A 20,576-nucleotide genomic window follows, 5' to 3' on the forward strand; every position below is an offset into this window, starting at 1 on the left:
ACTCTACAAAATCCTTTACATAGTCTCAAATGGCAGAATGTCAGATCTCCGAGATAACAATTCAGTAAAGCAGAATTATGTAGTGCGCCCTTCCAGCTTTCAAGTACAGCGATCGTTAGAGAAACATGGAGGATGCCGCTGTGCGCGATTCGCCTGACTTATCGCTTTTATATAATCTGAGGTACAACTATTTGCACATCTTCAGAGGCTTATAGGTCAGTGTGGCGAAAAGCATTTTCAATAAAAGTGATTTCCATTTTTTTTTTTTCATGAAAAGTTACCTTTAAGAAAATTGGATACAATAGAAAGCACACTGTGTGCTTGTGCCCGCCCCCGAGGAGCTGCTGGAGGAGGAAGAGGACTGTGGAGGGCTCAGGGAGTATCCTGCACACTGTGTGAGCACTTGACATGGTCAGGTCTATGTGTTATCACCATTCCATAGAAAGGATTGTGTGCTTGAGCCCGCCCCCGAGCAGCTGCTGGAGGAGGAAGAGGACTGTGGAGGGCTCAGGAAGTTTCTGGCAAACTGTATGAGCAGCTCACACGAGCAGATCTATTAATTATCACCCTTTGATAGAATGCACTATGTTGTTGTGCCCGCCCCCGAGGAGCTGCTGGAGGAGGAAGAGGACTGTGGAAGGCTCAAGAATTACGCTGCACACTGTATGAGCAGCTCACAAAATCAGATCTATTTGCTACCACCCTCCCCTCCCATATAGGTTACTTTACGTGTTACAATATAACTGTATAAACTTCCTTAACTGTCCAATCAGCAGGCTGAGGGTGGGGAGGGGCATGACTAGGAGCCAATCAGGGTCTGCTGCATGTTGGAGGAGAGAGCAGAGTGACGATTGATCACATGTGCTTTTCCTTAGCTGTTCAACCAGCAGGCTGAGGGTGGGGAGGGGCATGACTAGGAGCCAATCAGGATCTGCTGCATGTTGGAGGAGAGAGCAGAGTGACGATTGATCACATGTGCTGTTCCTTAGCTGTCCAACCAGCAGGCTGAGGGTGAGGTGGGGCATGACTAGGAGCCAATCAGGATCTGCTGCATGTTGGAGGAGAGAGCAGAGTGACGACTCATAATTTGTGCTGCTGCCTAGCAGGCTTGGGGTGGGGAGGTGACACCGCTGTATTCCTTAACCCTATCAGACAAAGTGGTGTCACCCTCCCGCCTGCACTTTTGGACACTGACATGTTAAAGCTTCTATGGGATTATAGTGAGCGCCTATACACCTGAACTACCCCGAAATTTGGCGGCACTGCGCCCCTTTACCTGCTTTGACGTCAGTCGGTTTCTCCAGAAGGAAGACGGTTTGCTTCCAGTGGGTTTTGGCGCACGCCGGGCCGGTGGAAAAGGAGACCTGCGGATAGAGAGCAGCATTTTGTAATATCACGGTACATTACGTTATTACACGGTGACATACACGCACATTAAATGCTTACAACCACAGGAAAGGAGCAGCTCGTTCCCAACATAGCCCCGGGCGCCGATTTAAACGCAAACCTTTCCCATAATTAATTTGGAACCGGCGTCTGAACGTACTTACCGGCGTATGACAACCCTTCTGGAAGAACGCGTCAAAATAGCCGGCCAGGCCCTGCGGGACACACACAGGAGGGGTAATCAGTCAAACGCACGTTACTGCAGACGGCAGCAGAACAATGTATAGAAAAAAAAAACATCATCGATATTCACGCCAACATATTCTATTATCGCGGCCGCGCAATGTGCTGCGCTCCCCCCTAAAATCGGAGAGGAAATCTGCAACCCGCTCCGAAATTTACTAATATGGAGAGAAAAAAAGAAAGAGACTTGGAAGGTTCCATCGCAGATCCATAAAATCATATCACTCAAAGATTTGTTCCCTACTAGGGATGCACCGATACCACTTTTTTAAGACCGAGTACAAGTACCGATACTTTTGATCAAGTACTCGCAGATACCAATTACCGATACTTTTTCTTAAAGGGACAGGTCACATTTTTTTCTAAAGCAATACAAACTAATGCTTTAAGGTCACTTTCTTAATATTATGATACACGAGATGACGAGGGAGCATGACGCCGGCTTCCCGGCCAATCAGAATGTCGGGCGCTGCGTCATTACACGGCGCCTGGCTTCCGGATTTGCTAGCTTCCTGACCAATCGGGAAGCCGGGCAGCGCGTCATTGCACGCTACCCGGCTTCCTGATTGGCCGGGAAGTCGGCTCCATGCTCTCTCATCACAAGTGACGAGAGAGCATGGAGCCGTTTCCTGGCCAATCAGGAAACCGGGCAGCGTGTAATGATTGGCTGCCCAGCTTGCTGATACAGGAAGTGCTCGTGCTAGGTATCGGAGAATTTGGGCGAGTACGAGTACTCACCCAAATACTCGGTATCGGCACCGGTACTAGTATCGGTATCGGTGCATCCCTATTCCCTACTAATTTATTAACACAGATATTAAAAAGAATATTCCACTGAAAGGTAACCAGGTTATTACACCATCAAATGGTGATCAATAGAGCGCCTCCCGGCCGTGACCTCCCCCCGATCAATGTTATCAATACATTATCACTTTTATAGGGGAGACATATTTTAATATTATGTTTCTCTCAATGAATGTTCATCTAAACCAGTGCGTTCTCAACCTGTGGGTCGCAACCCACAGTTGAGGGAGTCCCCACGTGCCTTGTGCTGCTCTAGGCTCCTCCTAGCATGGCAGTGTCAGTTCTCCTAGATGGCGCTGCAGCATCAGCGACCGGAGAGGATCAGAGAGAGGGGAGCGGGTAGGAGTGAGGAGAGGTAAGTGCTTGGGCCCCACAGAGAGTCCCACTAGCCACCTGAGAGCCCGCATAGGCTCCCGTGAGCCCACACAGATACTAGTATTGGTGCATCCCTACATTTTACGGTTGGGGGTCACCACAACTTGGCAAATGTTACCAAGGGGTCCCGGCGCTAGAAAGGTTGAGAACCGCTGATCTAAACCATCAATCCCAATAGGAAGGGAAGATGATAAACCGGCCCCTCCCCAACCTAGATTCCGTGGAGCCCTCCTATGGTTCCCCCGGAGGATGATAGGGGTTCCTTGAGTAATTTCTGCCATTCAGATCAGTAACTTCTGACGATAAGGAGCATTCTTCTCACTGACCCCCAATGTAAGGAGCATTCTTCCCAGTGATGCAAGGCAAATGTACCGAGTCCCTGAGGCCTGAAAGTTACATAAAGGGTTCCTCCGTGTAAACAAGAAAAACGCCGTGATAAGCTGTACGCATTTCTTAGACCAATAGTCTACTTGTTCAGGAGATAGAAGGATATTTCATTGTGTGTATCACATAGTTCAGTCAATTTCCTTATTCTACTCCATGGAAGGTGTATCTTCAGAGATCATGTTGGCTTGTTGAGAGCAGGCACGGGCACAAAGCTTTTGAGGAAGAGCCTGGAAGGGAGACTTTAACAAAAGAAGAAAATGGAGGAACATTGACTTTTGGACGGAGTGGAAATGAATATATGTCTGGAGCCCAAAATGCGTCCCCACCTTTCTATTAGATCATGATGATGATACCCATCATAGGACAATGAGGTGCGAAAGTTGGGCCTGGGTCCCTATAGGCCCAGCAACTGTTACATCAAATCTAGGGCTCCCTGGGGTGCTGTATAAGGCATGCTGGGACCTTGAAGTGCCTCCTTTCCTTTATTGCTGCTTATTTACCACTTAAAAGCCTCAATTCGCATAATTATATTGCGTGTTAAAAGAGAACTATGGGGTCAGTGTTTTACCCCCATAGTTCTCCTTAGGGTAACGGGAGGACACAAACTAGCGTCCTCCCGTCACCCTAAGCTCAGTATATAGGGAGCTACAGCTCGCGGTATACTGAGACGACGCAGCCGGAGCGGATCCCGACGTAGATGACGGGATCCGCCCAGCTGCGTGAGTGACAGCTGGCTCTGCTTATCTAGAGGCAGAGCCAGCTGTACCCGCCCCCTCCCCCTGTCCGTTCCGCCAGTCAGTGCTGGCAGATCGGAGCGGGGAGGGGGGAATCCAGCCCCTCCCCTGTCACGGCAGAGGATTGAGAGGTGAGCGACCGGTATGTGTTCGCTCACCTCCCGATCTACTGAGCCGACCTGTGACAGTCTCATTGTCACAGGTCGGCTAGAACTATGAGGTGAGTGGAAATCACTCATCTCATAGTTCTCCTTTAAGTCTCATAATGATCGCGATTTGAGCTTGCACTGCTGGAAATAATAAATCAATAATTGATGGCAAATAATGATAGTTACAGCTCAGTAAACGGATCTATAGAAATGGTTATAAAAAAGGTAACTACAAACTCTCTCCTTCAATCTTCATTTTTATGCTTTAAATCTGACCTCCGTCCTTTACTTCAGTCTTCTATCTGACCTCAGTCCTTCCCTTCAGTCTTCTATCTGACCTCCGTCCTTCTCTTCAGTCTTATATCTGGCCTCCGTCCTTCCCTTCAGTCTTATATCTGACCTCCGTCCTTCCCTTCAGTCTTCTATCTGACCTCCGTCCTTCTCTTCAGTCTTCTATCTGGCCTCCGTCCTTCCCTTCAGTCTTCTATCTGACCTCCGTCCTTCCCTTCAGTCTTCTATCTGACCTCCGTCCTTCCCTTCAGTCTTCTATCTGACCTCAGTCCTCCCCTTCAGTCTTATATCTGACCTCCGTCCTTCTCTTCAGTCTTCTATCTGACCTCCGTCCTTCCCTTCAGTCTTCTATCTGACCTCAGTCCTCCCCTTCAGTCTTATATCTGACCTCCGTCCTTCTCTTCAGTCTTATATCTGACCTCCGTCCTCCCCTTCAGTCTTCTATCTGACCTCCGTCCTCCCCTTCAGTCTTGCACAGTTGTACCGGCTCCTCTTGAAAACTGAAAATGCTTCCTCTGATTTCCCTGCACACTGTGAGCAAAACAATAGGGGAAAAAAATGTCATTCTGACTGCGGCCTGATTGTTGGTGTCAGACGGGCTGGTCTGAGTGTTTCGGCAACTGCTGATCTCCTGGGATTTTCACACAGCGGTATCTAAAGGTTTATCAGATCGGATCGTAAAATAAAAAAACATCCAGCGAGCGGCGGCGCTCTGTGGACGCAAATGCCTTGTTGACGAGAGAGGAATGGCCGGAATGGTTGGAGCTGACAGGAAGGGTGCAGGAGCTTAGATTACATACAAAAAGGAGGACACTTAGTGTGTGAAAAAACAAATATGGCCGCAATGCTAAATCCGAGGACTCGTTACATCAATAATACCTCAGAATTGTGGATATTTCCAGAACCTCTCTGGTTACAATGTCTTGTTGGGTCCCGAGCCCTATGCCATAGAAGCCATAATTTCCATACACTGCCTTCCATGGGAGGACCCTTTGATTTCTTTAGGTTGCAACCTGTTTGGCTGCACTGTCCCATTGGGTCCCAAACCATACTCCATATAAGCCACGGTTTCCATATAATGCCTTTAATGGGAGGGGTTTTTTTTCCGAGTACTTTAGTCCCTTCTGACAATAACCTTTATGGTTATGCTGTCTTCTTAGGTCCCAAGCCCTACCCCTCTCATGCTCACATCGTCTGTATGTTCTCCCTCAGTTGGAATTTATGAACAAATATCCTCTTATCAAAAGACCAATGCGCATTGGATAAAGTGGCTCCAGGTGCGGAGGCGTTGTGGATGTTTATATAGACCAGGGGTCAGCAACCTTAAACACTCAAAGAGCCATTTGGACCCGTTTCCCACCGAAAAGAAATCACCGGGAGCCACAAAAGCCTTTTGACATCTAAAATGAAGATAAGACGGCATATATATATCGTTTTCTACCTTTATGCTATGTATAGAATGTAAATAGGTATATGTGGGCTTAGTAGCGCACTGGGCTCGGGGCTCAGTAGCGCACTGGGCTCGGGGCTCAGTAGCGCACTGGGCTCGGGGCTCAGTAGCGCACTGGGCTCGGGGCTCAGTAGCGCACTGGGCTCGGGGCTCAGTAGCGCACTGGGCTCGGGGCTCAGTAGCGCACTGGGCTCGGGGCTCAGTAGCGCACTGGGCTCGGGGCTCAGTAGCGCACTGGGCTCGGGGCTCAGTAGCGCACTGGGCTCGGGGCTCAGTAGCGCACTGGGCTCGGGGCTCAGTAGCGCACTGGACTCGGGGCTCAGTAGCGCACTGGACTCGGGGCTCAGTAGCGCACTGGACTCGGGGCTCAGTAGCGCACTGGACTCGGGGCTCAGTAGCGCACTGGACTCGGGGCTCAGTAGCGCACTGGACTCGGGGCGTAGTAGCGCACTGGACTCTGCAGATCACACCATAGAACCTGCACAGCCCATCTGAGACTCTATGGTGGGCTCTGCAGGGCCTCAGGTGGGCTGGTCGCCGGGGGCCCTTTCCCTGTACCTCCTCCCAACTCCTCTTACCTGCTGCTGCTGGGGCCTGGCCTCCTCCACCCCCTCTCCTGTCACCTCTGCCATGCCACCCCTAGTGTAGCTGATACTCATGTAAGAGGCCCCCCAGGCTGCCCAGACCCCTCACATGGGTACCGGCCGTACCCCACTGATGGCGGTGTTCTATCAAAGTTTGTGACTGCATTACAATGTGTGACCGGTGACGTGGTCACACATTTCAATGTAATCCCGGCCAGTTTTTTGGCGGTGGAATGTGTGACCGCCAATAGGTGAAGCATTCCAAAGCTTTCTCAGCTGTTCTAGTGCAGATCAGCATCGCAAATCGTTTGCGCAGGAGAACTGATCTGACCTGGAACAGCTGATTGGTCGTGAAATGTCACTTCTATCCGACCCTGTGAGTGCGATCTCACATTCCACCCTACTCACAAAGTCGGATAGAAGTGACATTTCAGGACCGAACAGCTGTTCCAGGACTGAACACCTGGACAGGGAGCCGCAGCAGAGGGATGAAAGAGCCACATGCGGCTCCGGAGCCGCAGGTTGCTGACCCCTGATATAGACGTAGAAGGAACGTCCATATAAACATCCACAACGCCTCCGCACCTGGAACATGTCCATTTCTGGATGGTATTGATCCATAGCCGGCATAAGCTCACCAGCCGTTATTCACATGTCCATGGTACCATAGGCGAGTGGTGCTCCTGTTGTTTGCTGGATAGAAACAATCATCTTCAGTCATCAGAGGTATTTGTCCAGCATATGAGATCATACGGATCCTAACGGTCACATAATAACATCCTATTATGGCGTCCGGAAGCTGAGGGATCACCGCCGCTACACCAGGGCAACAGTCGTGGCTATCCAGCACATAAGAGGAGCACCACTCACCTATGGTATCGCTTCACCGCCTTTTGGCTAAGATCAAGTGTAGCGTCTGTCTTCTATCAGTTTTCAGAGAGGAACAGCATGGACCGTCCTGAGGTGGACAGTTACTTAGTACTCTCTAAAGTGAAGGTGGGTGTTGAGGCGGCTCCTTGCAGAGGGGGAGCTTACTCTGCACTAATGCCTCCTGATGGGGATAGGTGCTGCACCCTCTGGTCTGGCTGGAGGGTTCGGGGAGTGCAGAGGCCTGCGGTGCTGTGCCCTGATGGGGATAGGTGCTGCACCCTCTGGTCTGGCCGGAGGGTTCGGGGAGTGCAGAGGCCTGCGGTGCTGTGCACCCTGGGGGTGGCGTCCCAGGGATGCCGGAAAATCACTTGGGTGTGGGACCCCACTGTGATTCATCTGCACTTGGACACGGCACCTAATGCTTATTCTGCACCACGCCTCTTGGACAGACCTTCTAGCTAGCCCGGGGGCAATTTTTAGCCTTGCGCCCAGGAATATCGAGGCCCTTCCTTTTCAGAGGAGGACCAAAGCACCCTTGTGCACTTCTTTTTGTGTGTTGTGATTTCACGTTTCACTTTTTTGTTCACAGGGGAAGTCGACTTTGTTGCACGCACCGCAGACTTAAAAAAGAAAAACAATTGCATCACAAATCCCAGAAATAAGATTCCTCTTTTGAGTGTTCCCAACAAACTGTAGTGGAAGATGAGATGGTCCAGTGACCACCAACTTTTGGCCATAAACACTGCACTATATGACATTTTCCAACTATAATTTGACTCATTTTACCTATAGAACTTTTCGATTATAATTTCCTCCTATTGTCGCGCTTCATTGCGTTTCATAGTAGCACCCTTTAGAAGAAAAACCTGAACAATGCGCCGGAATAGGTACATTCCACAAATAAGACGGTAAACTCATTAAGGTTTGTTATTTGTTCAGCACTGCGAGGGAACACTGCGCACCGCTCTCAAGGTTAAACTGCTTGAAAAGGAAAGAAAAGGAATCTGACTCTGCAAATCCGCACAGCATAGCTGCCTCTGCCAAGCAATTATGGCGGCTTGTAGCGCTCTCCTTGGCAGAGCGGGGGGAGAAAAGATCCAGAGAAAAGGATTTAATGTCAACAAAAAAAAAAAAGAAGAAAATCAGCAGCTTGTTCCAAAATGTTCAATAAACTCGAATATAAGCTGAACGCCGGCCACCGGCCAAGCTGCATGAGCGCTGCGTCGGGTTTAATACATATTCCGCTGTGAGATATATACGAAGGATGAGCAGATTTCTTTTTTTCCCCCCTTAATGGAACTATAATTACAATTTATGCTTCAGGTATCAGCATGATCAAATTGGGTTATTGTATTCAGTAAAATAAGAAACAATAAAAAAAGTTTCCTCTTTCTTGCCATATAATAAAATAAAGCCGCCGCGGAGCTCCGCTAAGCCAAGTTCTATTTAAAAGTTGATACAAAATGTAAACTAAATATAATGTTTAAAATCACTGTAACCCTCCCTGTAATTATTATTATTATACAGAATGTATAGAGCGACAACAGTTTGCGCAGCGCTTTACAATATAAGGAAGACATTACAATCACAAAACACATCAAGACAAGATGGTAAGGAGGGCCCCGCCCCTGAGAGCTTACAATCTAAGAGGGAGGGGTGAGGTGGTAGCTGGCTGGGGATGAATTGTATGAGAACGTGATGGTTGAGCGGTCAGGTTGAGGTGGGATCGGCTTCCTTGAAGAGATGAGTCTTAAGGGATCGCCTAAAGGCAGTCAGTGTGGAAAATAGACGGACAGGTTGGGCTAGGGAGTTCCAGAGGATGGGAGAGACTCTAGTGAAGTCCTGGAGGCGAGCATGGGAGGAGTTGATGAGGGAGCTGAAAAGCAGGAGGTCTTGTGAATAAGGACAGGCTCGGTCGTGTTCGCAGCTCCACGTGCCGAGCCCGCCAGGAAGCTCACAGCGCCACTCACAGGCACTGAGACATTTCCCGATCTCTGCAGCTGCGGACCGGGAACATGTCTCAGTACCTGTGATACTTCCTGGCGGGCTCGGCACGTGGAGCTGCGGACACGCCCGAGCCCATCCTTACTTGTGAAGAGCGTCGGAGTGTAATGAGCTTTCTATCCAAGCTGAGAGACCCCATTCACACCGAGCTACATCCAAGCTACATGAGCTGAGCGACATTGAGCTACGGTGCACATTTTGTTGCGCCACTTTTGGCACGGACTTTGTAGCTGCTACATTGGGCTGTATCCAATCAAACGCGGTCTTGATATGACATCATTCCTCTTCTTGTTTCCTGAAAATAGGTCATGTTCGAGCGACGAGCTACAGGCGACACTGAGCAGTGAGATGTGAACAGCTCCATTGAAATGCATTGGACGAACTACATTGAGCGACATTGAGCTGATATTTGAGCGATTTTTGAGCAGCAGCCAGTAGTGGAAACATTGATCTGTAAAGGAGATATACCGGCAGTGATCTACGCCAGTCTTGTGTAACATGTCCCCAGTCTCTAATAGTCTCCTGTATCAGGTCTCCAGCCTTCAACTACAACTGTGCATGTCACCGGTCCCTGATCGCCTCCAGCAGCAAGTTGGAAGTCTCTGACAATCCTCTGTAGTGCTATACTGTATATACTGAAGATTATGCGCAGGAACTTCCAGGGGCCACAGTTGAGGCCCCCTATATCCAGAAGGCTGACAACCACTGGTCTAAGTCAATCAGGCTCTGATGAAATGCACATGTGCTTGCAGGCTTTGCTCCTTACAGATAGGTGACAATGATAACGGGTCACGTGACTTGGAAAGAAGAAAATGAGAATGAGTTTTAGGATTCAGACAGAGGAGAAGGAGACGCATAATACAGCGGGAAAGTGTAGCCACCACCTTTGCTTGTTTGTGACACATAGCACGCTGACACAAGGAGAGCAGAGTGATGAGCTTATGAGCATGCTGACGCCGTCCAATCACAGGCTGGGGAGGCAGGAGGGTGACCAGGCTGTGCTGCTTAAATGCAGCAGAGAAAAAGCCAGTTCACCATCTTGCCTGTGCAAATCTCAGGTCTGGATGAGCAAAAATGTAAATCAATCAAGTATCACCGCTCCTGCTATGCAGGAGAACTATGGGGACAGGGCTTTTCACAAACTAGCGCCCTCCCGTCACCCAAAGCTCAGTATACCGCGAGCTACAGCTCGCGGTTTACTGAGACCGCCGCAGCCGGGACGGATCCCGACATTACTGTCTGGATCCGCCCAGCTGCGTGAGTGACACCTGGCCTATCTAGAGGCAGAGCCAGCTGTACCCGCCCCCTCCCCCGTCCGTTCCGCCAGTGAGCGCTGGCGGATCGGAGCGGGGAGGGGGGAATCCAGTCCCTCCCCTGTCACGGCAGAGAGCCGTGACAGGATCGAGAAGTGAGCGAACGCCGGTATGTGTTGGCTCACCTCCCGATCTACTGAGCCGACCTGTGACAGTCTCATTGTCACAGGTCGGCTAGAACTATGAGGTGAGTGAAAATCACCCCCCTCCCCCCCCTCATAGTTCTCCTTTAAGTATTTTTACCTACAGGGTACCACAGACTTCGGCAGGCTCCACCCACCAAAAGATCTAAGAAATAACGTCTACTGTCCGGTTTACATTATTTTGCCCATTAGCCTATTGCCCCTATGATCAGAGGGGCCCGCAGGGTATCTGATATGTACATATCAATGGCTATAGCTCTGGTAAGAAGTACACATTGTTTAAAGGAACATTCGCTGGGCGGTCACGGGTTTTGTGAACACCCAATAGTCTTCTACTGCCTGCGGCCAACATAAGTACGGTTTACAGCTGGATCCTGGCCCCCCATCCGAGGACGGGCAAAGAAATGAGCTATTTCCAAGACGCGAGGACGCAATTCCACAGTTAGTAATGGAATACGCTGTGCTCAGCTATGCTTGACTTACTAAATTGATTTCCAGTCATCCCGCGGTGACTTTCCTCACAGACATAAAACACGTCAAGGTCTATCAATATTGATTGTCATACAGAAGCCCCTCGTGCCTCTTATTTATACCTTCGGTGCAATTTCCACAAAGCTAAAAAACCCTCCGAAGGCCGCAAATGTTTTTGGGCTGACAAAGCTGAATGGAGGTCTAGTTGTGAAATATGGGGCACAATGGTGGAGCGTGCTTGTCAGAACACCAGAAATGAATATGTTTGGGTTAGTTAGGTGGTAAGGAGCCATATAACTAGCTGCTTGCTCATGCCCGGCTTCTGAGATGGGCCAAACCGCTCCACCGTCTGGTGCCATCTTGCCAAACTCTTGTTGGATCTGGGCCTCTTTGACCCGCCATGTCTTTGACTTGGTCCATGCACTTTCTTGGATGAGGAACTGTATGCACCTGATGGCCTGAACTAGCACAAGCTCCGTCCAGTTCTCTGTGGGAAAGAGGGGGAAGAGCTTGAAAACTATAAGATGTTAAAACAAGTTAGGAAATATCTTTTGGTGAAATGATCCGGTATTGGCAATTATCATTTTCACTCACAAGGTGTAACTAGAAATGGACCAATTTTCATCAGTATTTGAGTCAAAGTCAATGAGTTCCTCAGGTCAAAGGGACCAGGGGGGAGCATAATGCCAGGTGAGACATTGAAGATGGAGCAGGTGTGGTGTTCCATCTCTGCAGAAGAGATATTAAAGACCAGTAATTATATTTATAGTCATCGGGGGGGAATTTATCAAAACTGGAGCAGACAGAAACCGGAGCAGTTGCCCATGGCAACCAATCAGTTTCTATCTCTCATTTTCCATTCTCAAATGAGCAAACTGAAGAGAGATGCTGATTGGTTGGCATGGGCAACTGCTCCGGTTTCTGTCTGCTCCAGTTTTGATAAATTCCCCCCATCGTGTCTCTTCAGTAACATTATCTGGAATCCATTTTTGATGTTAGTATTTTTCCCATGGTTTGTCGTTTCATGTTTCCATAATTGCATTTCTTTCATCCCAGGGAGAATTGTCATGACTAGGGGGGTCATACTCATTGTGTTCCTGACTCCACTCCTTATAGATGGGAATCTGGAGTCTAGGCTGTTCACTGCTATTGTAGTTTTTATTGCAATGGGAAGCCCATTAATCGGAATCAAACCTGGAGATGTGAAAACAGCCGGCAGATAGATATCTGTTGTAGAGAAGACTCTGTATTGTCTCTTCTGCCATTAAATCTTCACCCCCTCGGCCTGCTAGATGTGTTTAACTTAAAGATGTAGGGAGGAATTAATTTCTGTGCCCATTCCGGGGAGTTACACAATACTGTCACAGCCAATCAAGGCAGCTGAAGACTTGGGATCCTGGAAGAAGATGGAGACGAAATGGAAGCACCAGGGACAAGGGAGATCGCAGGTGTCGCAGTGATAGAGGAGGGAACTACAGGAGTGCCGTAGAGTGCAAACACGCAGTGCGCAATATGACAAAAGATCCTTCAGGACCTGTTTAATTCCACTTTGCATCCATTAAAAGAGGAAAGGGAAGGAGAGGAGAGTAGAGGAAACGACAGTAGAAAAGAGGGGAGAGGAAAGGAGAGGGAAGGAGATGACCGAAATAGGGAAAGAGAGAAGAGAAGGGAGATGAAAGGTAAGGAGAGTAAATGGAAGAAGGGGAAAGGAGAAGAGAGGAAAGGACAGAAGAAAAGAGAAGAGAGGTGGAGAGGAAAGTAAAGGAGAGGGAAGGAGAGGAGTGGATAGAAGGGTAAAGGAAAGAAGAACAGAGGAAAAGAGAGAAGAGAAGGGAGATGAAAGGTAAGGCTGGGTTCACACCTAGGCGGATTGAATATGACCGTTTTTTGCGCGTTTTTTTAACCGCGATTCGCGGTAAAAAAAACTGCATGAAAAACGCGCGTTTCCGAGGGATACTTGGCTGTATCCCAATGGAACGTTCGTACTCGCGGAAAACCGCCCAGATGGGAACCATGCACATTGAAAATAATGGCATTTCCCTGTTTGAGCGTTTTTCCGCGAGTACGAAAGCGCGGAAAAACGCCTAGGTGTGAACCCAGCCTTAGGAGAGGAAAGGGAAGAAAGGGAGGGGAAAGGGGAGAAGAAAGGGGAGAGGAAAGCAGAGTACAGAAGAGAAGAGAATAGGAAAGGAGATAACAAGAGAGTAGGAGAAAAGAGAAGAGAAAAGGGAGGAGAGGAAACGAGAGGAGAGGACACGAGAGGAGAAGACACGAGAGGAGAGGACACGAGAGGAGAGGACACGAGAGGAGAGGACACGAGGAGAGGACACGAGAGGAGAAGGGAGAAGAGAGGTGGAGAGTTAAGGAAAGGAGAGGGAATGAGAAGAGAGGACACCAGAGGATAGGAGAGAAAAAGAAAAGGAAAGGACAGGAGAGGAAAATGAAAAGAAAAGAGGAGAGCAAAAGGAGAGGAGAAGAAAGGAAAAGGAAAAAGAGGACAGTAGAGGAAAGAAAGGAAAAGAGAGAACTCTGCTTTATATTGCCAGGGGTGGGGACCGGTGGATTGACTGGACATGCACGACAGGTACATAATGGGGAAATTAAGATCTCTCTCACTTCTGCCTGAAATCGATTCCTATCACAAGAAGGAGAAGAAGATTGCAGAGTAATTTTTCCCCAGCACAAGCCGCAGCAGATCTCCATCCATCCGCTGCTGTGATTTGGGACCATTCGGTTACATTGTAGAATGTAGATGCTCAACAATGATTTGATTTTGATAAATTAGCGCAATCGCAAGGTATTCTGGGATACAGATGTTCCAGCCCCTGCTGTATTTAAAACCTTGAGGGGAGGGTAAAATAATTCCCCCATCTCACTGCTCACGGTGTGCTCTGGATTTGCTACAATTACATGCACAGTAAAAAAATCAATGGAAAAAACCAATCAGCTTCTATCATCAGTTTGTTCAGTTAAGTGTCGAAATTTAAAGCTAGAAGCTGATTGGTTGCCATTGGATCCTTATTGTATCTGCTGAGATTTAACATTTACAGTCATGTGGCTGAAAATAAAGATCTTTATCCTCGTGTTGAAGCTAAATGAACTGAGCCTGTTAACGTGATCTTGATACATTCCTTGTAATAAACACAATGTCTTCATGCACAGTCATGTATCACATTCACTTCTATAAATGAAAACCCTTTAAATTGACTCTCCGTTCCCTTTAGGTGGATGGCGGTTCAAGGCCCGGGACCCCCTTTATTCAGACACAATAAACTTCTACAAGCGGCTCGCACAGGCTCAGCGCCGACAGGAGAATGATCAATTCAGAGGGGAGAAAGGAAATTAAAAATTATCATCATGGCTTTTATCTGGAGGGAACAATTTGTCATTGTGATCGCGGCAAGGCTCGCGTGTTGCTGCGCGGATACAATGAAGCGCTTGGACGCACAAAGTAGGCGGATAATGTACTTGTGATGGGGCTTAGCCAAGCATGAAGGAGCAGCGACTCAGGCGGGGTTAACGCTTCCCCATAATCCTCCCGTAAACGTGGCGGAGGGACTGTCGCCATATATCCGATAATGGGAAGGTAAAACCTCGGCCAGGAGAATTCCTGCGGATTTATAGAATGGAGTTCAGCGCTGTTTGGTTCACGGTCGACCAAGCGAGCTGTTCTTACTAAAGGGCACCTGTCATGAAAGGAATACGGTAGTCCGTAATATATGTATCGCACGCACTGGATTTGACATATCGGTAGTTTTCTTGGTTGAAGAAAGTCAATCCTGTTCATATGCGGCGCAGTGGTTCTGGTAGTTCATGGTTGAAGAAAGACAATCCTGTTCATATGAGGCGCAGTGGTTCTGGTAGTTCATGGTTGAAGAAGGCCAATCCAGTTCATATGGGGCACATTGGTTCCAGCAATTCATGGTTGAAGAAAGTCCATGCAGTTGAAATTGGGTGCAGTGGTTCTGGTAGTGATGATTTAAGAAAGTCAATCCAGTTTATATGGGGTGCAGTGGTTCTGGTAGTTCATGGTTGAAGAAAGTCAATGCAGTTCATATGGGGCGCATTGGTTCCAGTAGTTCATATGGGGCGCACTGGTTCCAGCAGTTCATATGGGGCGCAGTGGTTCCAGCAGTTCATATGGGGCGCAGTGGTTCCAGCAGTTCATATGGGGCGCACTGGTTCCAGCAGTTCATATGGGGCGACCTGGTTCCAGCAGTTCATATGGGGCGACCTGGTTCCAGCAGTTCATATGGGGCGCACTGGTTCCAGCAGTTCATATGGGGCGCACTGGTTCCAGCAGTTCATATGGGGCGCACTGGTTCCAGCAGTTCATATGGGGCGCCCTGGTTCCAGCAGTTCATATGGGGCGCACTGGTTCCAGCAGTTCATATGGGGCGACCTGGTTCCAGCAGTTCATATGGGGCGACCTGGTTCCAGCAGTTCATATGGGGTGCATTGGTTCCAGCAGTTCATGGTTGAAGAAGGTCAATCCAGTTTATATGGGGCGCAGTGGTTCTGCTGAGGCCTCTCTCAGCAAAAGCAGGATATCCCTTAACGCTAGCCCTTTAAAAGTTATCATAGCGATCATACATATAATTGGGAGCCTTGTCCCAACTGCATATGCGTCAGTCACTGCACCGGGAGTGCACCGTGAGCATGCTTCCAGCCCAGAGCAGCAGACGCATGCAAAGCGGTGGCTGGCCATTAAAGCACACCTTCCCGATGCGGCATATATGTTTGAGCTGGTCAGGAAGGGGTAAGTTAGGGGACCGAAAGGTTAAGATCGATTTGGGGGCTCAAAGGCCTTCATTAGGGCTTGTATATTGCAGGGAAAGGACTCAAAATGGCACAATAACCAGAGTCACCTATGTATAGTGTAATCATTTAATTATTACGGGGTGATGCGACAGCAATAAGCTATTTTGATCGCCCCAATTTTTCAACTATCCCTCCACCACCAACATATCACATAACATATAGCTCAGAGGATTAAAGCTGAACTCCGGCCTTCCCCTCTATCTTGCACAGTTGTACCGACTCCTCTCCTGAACAGAGTGCAGTGACATCAGATTTAAAGAATACAAGGTCAAAAACTAAAACTAGATTTGTATTTCTATATTGAATTTCCACGAGCTCTAGCCCGCTCCTAATAACCAGATCCATCTAGAGGTTTGTACAATATAAGAGATGTCTGGAGGGAATGAGCATATAAATGTAACCATTGATACTACGGGGAGAGCGATGGTGACATTTATATCTAATTATCTCCAGTGGTCTCTAGAATTGTAACATTGTATCTCCTTACTAATCTTTATGTATTTCCTGTGATCCTCAGCTACATCCAGTGGACATAATGCGTTACTTTCCTCATTCACTTCCCACTTTATGACTTAAAGGATCTCTATGATCAAAAACTTAAAATTAATCTGTATTTCTATATTGAATTTTCATAAGTTCTCTCCCGCTCCTCATAACCAGATCCATCTAGAAATTTGTAAACTTACTTACTGAAGATGCCCATAGGATGGACTTCCTCAATTATTATTATTATACAGGATTTATATAGCGCCAACAGTTTGCGCAGCGCTTTACAATATAAGGAAGACATTACAATCACAATACAATTCAAGACAAGATGGTAAGGAGGGCCCTGCCCATGAGGGCTTACAATCTAAAAGGGAGGGGCCAGTGACAGACGAGGAGGGAGCTGTGTGGGGATGATTTGTTTGAGACTGTGATGGTTGAGTGGTTAGGTTGAGGTGGGATAGACTTCCCTGAAGAGATGAGTCTTAAGTCCTCAATACAGTGACTCCATTTCCCTCAGCCCTGTGAATATGCACTTCCTGGTGTCACCACTCTAACTAAGCCTGCTGTCTGAACTACAACTCAACGTCTGAACAATGTAACATCATTATTGCTTGCAGGAAGCAATGCATGATGGGGCTTGTAGTCTTGAGAAATGGAGATTGCATCACATCAAGCAGCTGGGAAAGAGACGCAAAGTCCTCTGGGAATCCAGGAAGTTGTTGGAAGTGACGGGCGGATGGAAGGCAGCGCTCACTATATAAAAGGGATTTTTTTCTAGTAAGCTTTGATTGTATTATCAGAGACACCTCCGGTATGTATTCCTATTACAATGCTGATGATATAACAGGAGAGGAGATGCCGGGACTTTTACCCCCCGAGTTATATGTTATATGATATGTTGATGGTGGGGGGGCATCTGAAGGGTTGGTGGTCGATACACAATCATTATATCCCATGTCCCTGGAAAGTGGAAGCCACCATTCTGCAGAGATACAGCGGGGGACCTACTTAGTCTTGAGATCCCATCAGTCCTCCTCTGGGAAGGTCCCGGGGAGAAGCAGATGGGATTTTTGCTATCACAGCGGGGAATCTGATCGCCGTATTCATAGATTAGTCTCATACACAAACACTGAAGCATTCTCAGCAGTGACCGATTTCCTGTGACCTCAGGCTTAAAACCGACTGACAGTCTATTAAAAGTTATTCTTAAAGTGACCCCATTAAAGTAGATGCAACCCTGACTGGCATTCGCTAAAGCACCGTGTATCCGAAGCCATTTGCATTGTTGCAGAGCGATGTGTGTCATTCATGCCCGCTTGTAGCCTGCCGTTTCAAACGTTGTTTTCAATATTTTTTTAATCTGCAACTTTCATTAAAATAATCCCTGGTGGGGGGCGCATGCGCGAAGCTGACGATGGAGGACGCCTTCTGAGACGGCTCCGCAGCTCACCCAGGCAATCCCGCTTGTAGCCCGAAAGTTCGCCCTACTCACCCGTCAATTTCCCTCAGCCGACAATCGGACCATTCCCGGCATAATCCCTGGTGATCCTGCCATGCTCAGGCACTTCCTGTTATAGAGTGACAACACTCTGTCTCTGTCAGGATACCGTGCATGGGTGTCCCCACACCGCATACAGGTATCTATACGGGAGGACCAAATGTGTGACCACACCAGACAGTGCTTATGAGCATATAGTTTATTCAACATGAGGGGAGCCACGGACCAATGGTCAGGGTACAAGGAGGCACCAGGATGCAGGAAACAGGTCGCAGGAAACAGGTCATGGTGACAGTACTGTGGCACCAGGCTCACTGCAGGGAGGGATCAAATACCCTCCCAGATCAGCACCAGGTGGTGCCCAATTGCCGACACCTGCAGGTGAGCCCTGGAAGTGCAGGACCTGGTTCCAGAGTCACAATGCCACCTGGAGGCGCTCAGGTCCCTGACAGCCACTGTCTGCCTGGGGACACCTGCAGGGGAGCACTGGAACTGCTGGATCCGCTCTAGCGCCACCTGGAGGTGTTCAGATCGCTGACAGTCTCTAAGTTGTGCTCCTGCTTGTCATCCGGTCACATGACTTCCGATGGAGACTACACAAAGTTGCTGGTGAGAGGCAGTGGCTTCAGGTTGTCAGCCAGCAACAGGAAGTGCTCTTACTGGCAGGACCTCCCGTGATCACTTTGTGATAGAAAACAAAAAATAATTTGCTTAAGAAGACTCTATACAGCGAGGCATGAGCCAAATATACTCATATATACTTTAAACCTGAACTCCGGCCTTCCCTTCATTCGAAGCTCAGAGACAGTAAGTGAAGCTAATGTAGAAGTATGAACTCTTCAATGTCTGAATACTTGCATGAGCTTAGTCATGACCGATTCTCATTTGGCCGCTGATCATCGTATTGAAATATTCTCCAATATTATATACAGAGATTAAAATGGAGGAACGAGCCGACCCATCTCCAGATCACGGGGGCGTCTCATTTCAACTAAATGCAATTCTTCTCATCAAGCTTAAAAACGATGGAATTGTGCTTCCCGATAGTTGATGGGATTCAATGCGCGGGGTCAAAGCCAGGTCAGCACTCCGAACAAAAAGCCCCTCAGAAGTGCCGGCTGCGCTCGCTGTAACATTTTGCCGCATTCCGTTGATGGAGAGACTGCGCGGCAAGAATATGTCCCGGAGGTAATGAGAACAGCGGGAATAATGGAAGAGGGGATGAGGACTGAACACATGCCGGGAATACGAGCCGGAGAAGGACACAAGTCGGAATCTTCTGCTGCTGAAAACGTTTCAGACGTCAAAAAACAACAACATTCTGTTACAAAGAGGAATAAAAATCAGATTGTAGACGAGAATACGACCTGTGCAAAGCATTAATGAGACCTCATCCGGTGAAACGCAGTTCAGTTTTGGGCTTCAGTTCACAAAATGGATGTTGGGGAACTGGAGAAGGTATAGAGAAGGGCAACTAAACTGATGAGACAAGGAGGACCTCGTCCATGAGGATAGATCACCGTTACTCAACCTTTTTACTCCAGAGGAGCCCTTAAGTTACTTTCAAGTCTCAGGGAACGCCGCCAAAATCAGGGATCAGTAGGAAGAATGTCCCCCTTACATTGGTGGTCAGTGGGAAGAATGTCCCTTACATTGGTGGCCAGTAGGAAGATTGTCCCTTACATTGGTGGCCAGTAGGAAGATTGTCCCTTACATTGGTGGCCAGTAGGAAGAATGTCCCTTACATTGGTGGTCAGTGGGAAGAATGTCCCCCTTACATTGGTGGCCAGTAGGAAGAATGCCCCTTACATTGGTGGCCAGTAAAAAGAATGTCCCTTACATTGGTGGCCAGTAGGAAGACTGTCCAACTTACATTGGTGGTCAGTGGGGGGAATGTTCCTTACATTGGTGGCCAGTAGGAAGAATGTCCCCTTACATTGGTGGCCAGTAGGAAGAATGTCCCTTACATTGGTGGCCAGTAGGAAAAATGTCCTCCTCTGATACTGGTGGTCAGTAGGAAGAATGCCCCCCTTATATTGGTGGTCAGTAGGAAGAATGTCCCACCCTCTGATACTGGTGGTCAGTAAGAAGAATGCTCCTCTTATATTGGTGGTCAGTAGGAAGAATGCTCCTTACATTGGTGGACAGTAGGAAGAATGCTCCTTATATTGGTGGTCAGCAGGAAGAATGTCATCTCATACTGGTGGTCAGTAGGAACAATGGACCCATTACATTGGTGATTAGTAGGAAGAACCCCCCTCCAGTTTAAGTGGCGGTCAGTAAGAAGAGTGCTCCCCTTACATTTGTGGTCAATAGACAGATGCCCCCTTTCACTGGTGGCCAGTAAGAAGAATGCCCTCCTTACATCAATGGTCGATGAACGCCCAATTACATTGGCGGTCAGTAGAAAGAATGATGAATCTGCCAATAGGGGGGCAGTCGGAAGAATGCCCCTTACATTGGTGGTCAGTAGGAAGAATGCCCCTTACATTGGTGGTCAGTAGGAAGAATGCCCCTTACATTGGGGGTCAGTAGGAAGAATGTCCCTTACATTGGGGGTCAGT

At 48.3% G+C, this 20,576-nt stretch overlaps 1 protein-coding gene across 1 annotated transcript in view; it reads right to left on the reverse strand.

The window, feature by feature from the left end:
• Positions 1-20,576, reverse strand: part of PRMT3 (protein arginine methyltransferase 3) — an 81,586-nt gene that overhangs the window by 8,182 nt on the left and 52,828 nt on the right. Inside the window, exons 17-18 of the mRNA XM_018554758.1 lie at positions 1,551-1,601; positions 1,277-1,364 (exon numbers count right to left, since the gene is read on the reverse strand). Coding sequence (XP_018410260.1) covers positions 1,277-1,364; positions 1,551-1,601 — 139 coding nt within the window. The remainder of the gene's footprint in view (positions 1-1,276; positions 1,365-1,550; positions 1,602-20,576) is intronic.

This window comes from Nanorana parkeri, unplaced genomic scaffold (genome assembly GCF_000935625.1).
Source record: "Nanorana parkeri isolate BGI_ZX_2015 unplaced genomic scaffold, ASM93562v1 scaffold10, whole genome shotgun sequence".
NCBI classification, from domain to species: domain Eukaryota; kingdom Metazoa; phylum Chordata; class Amphibia; order Anura; family Dicroglossidae; genus Nanorana; species Nanorana parkeri.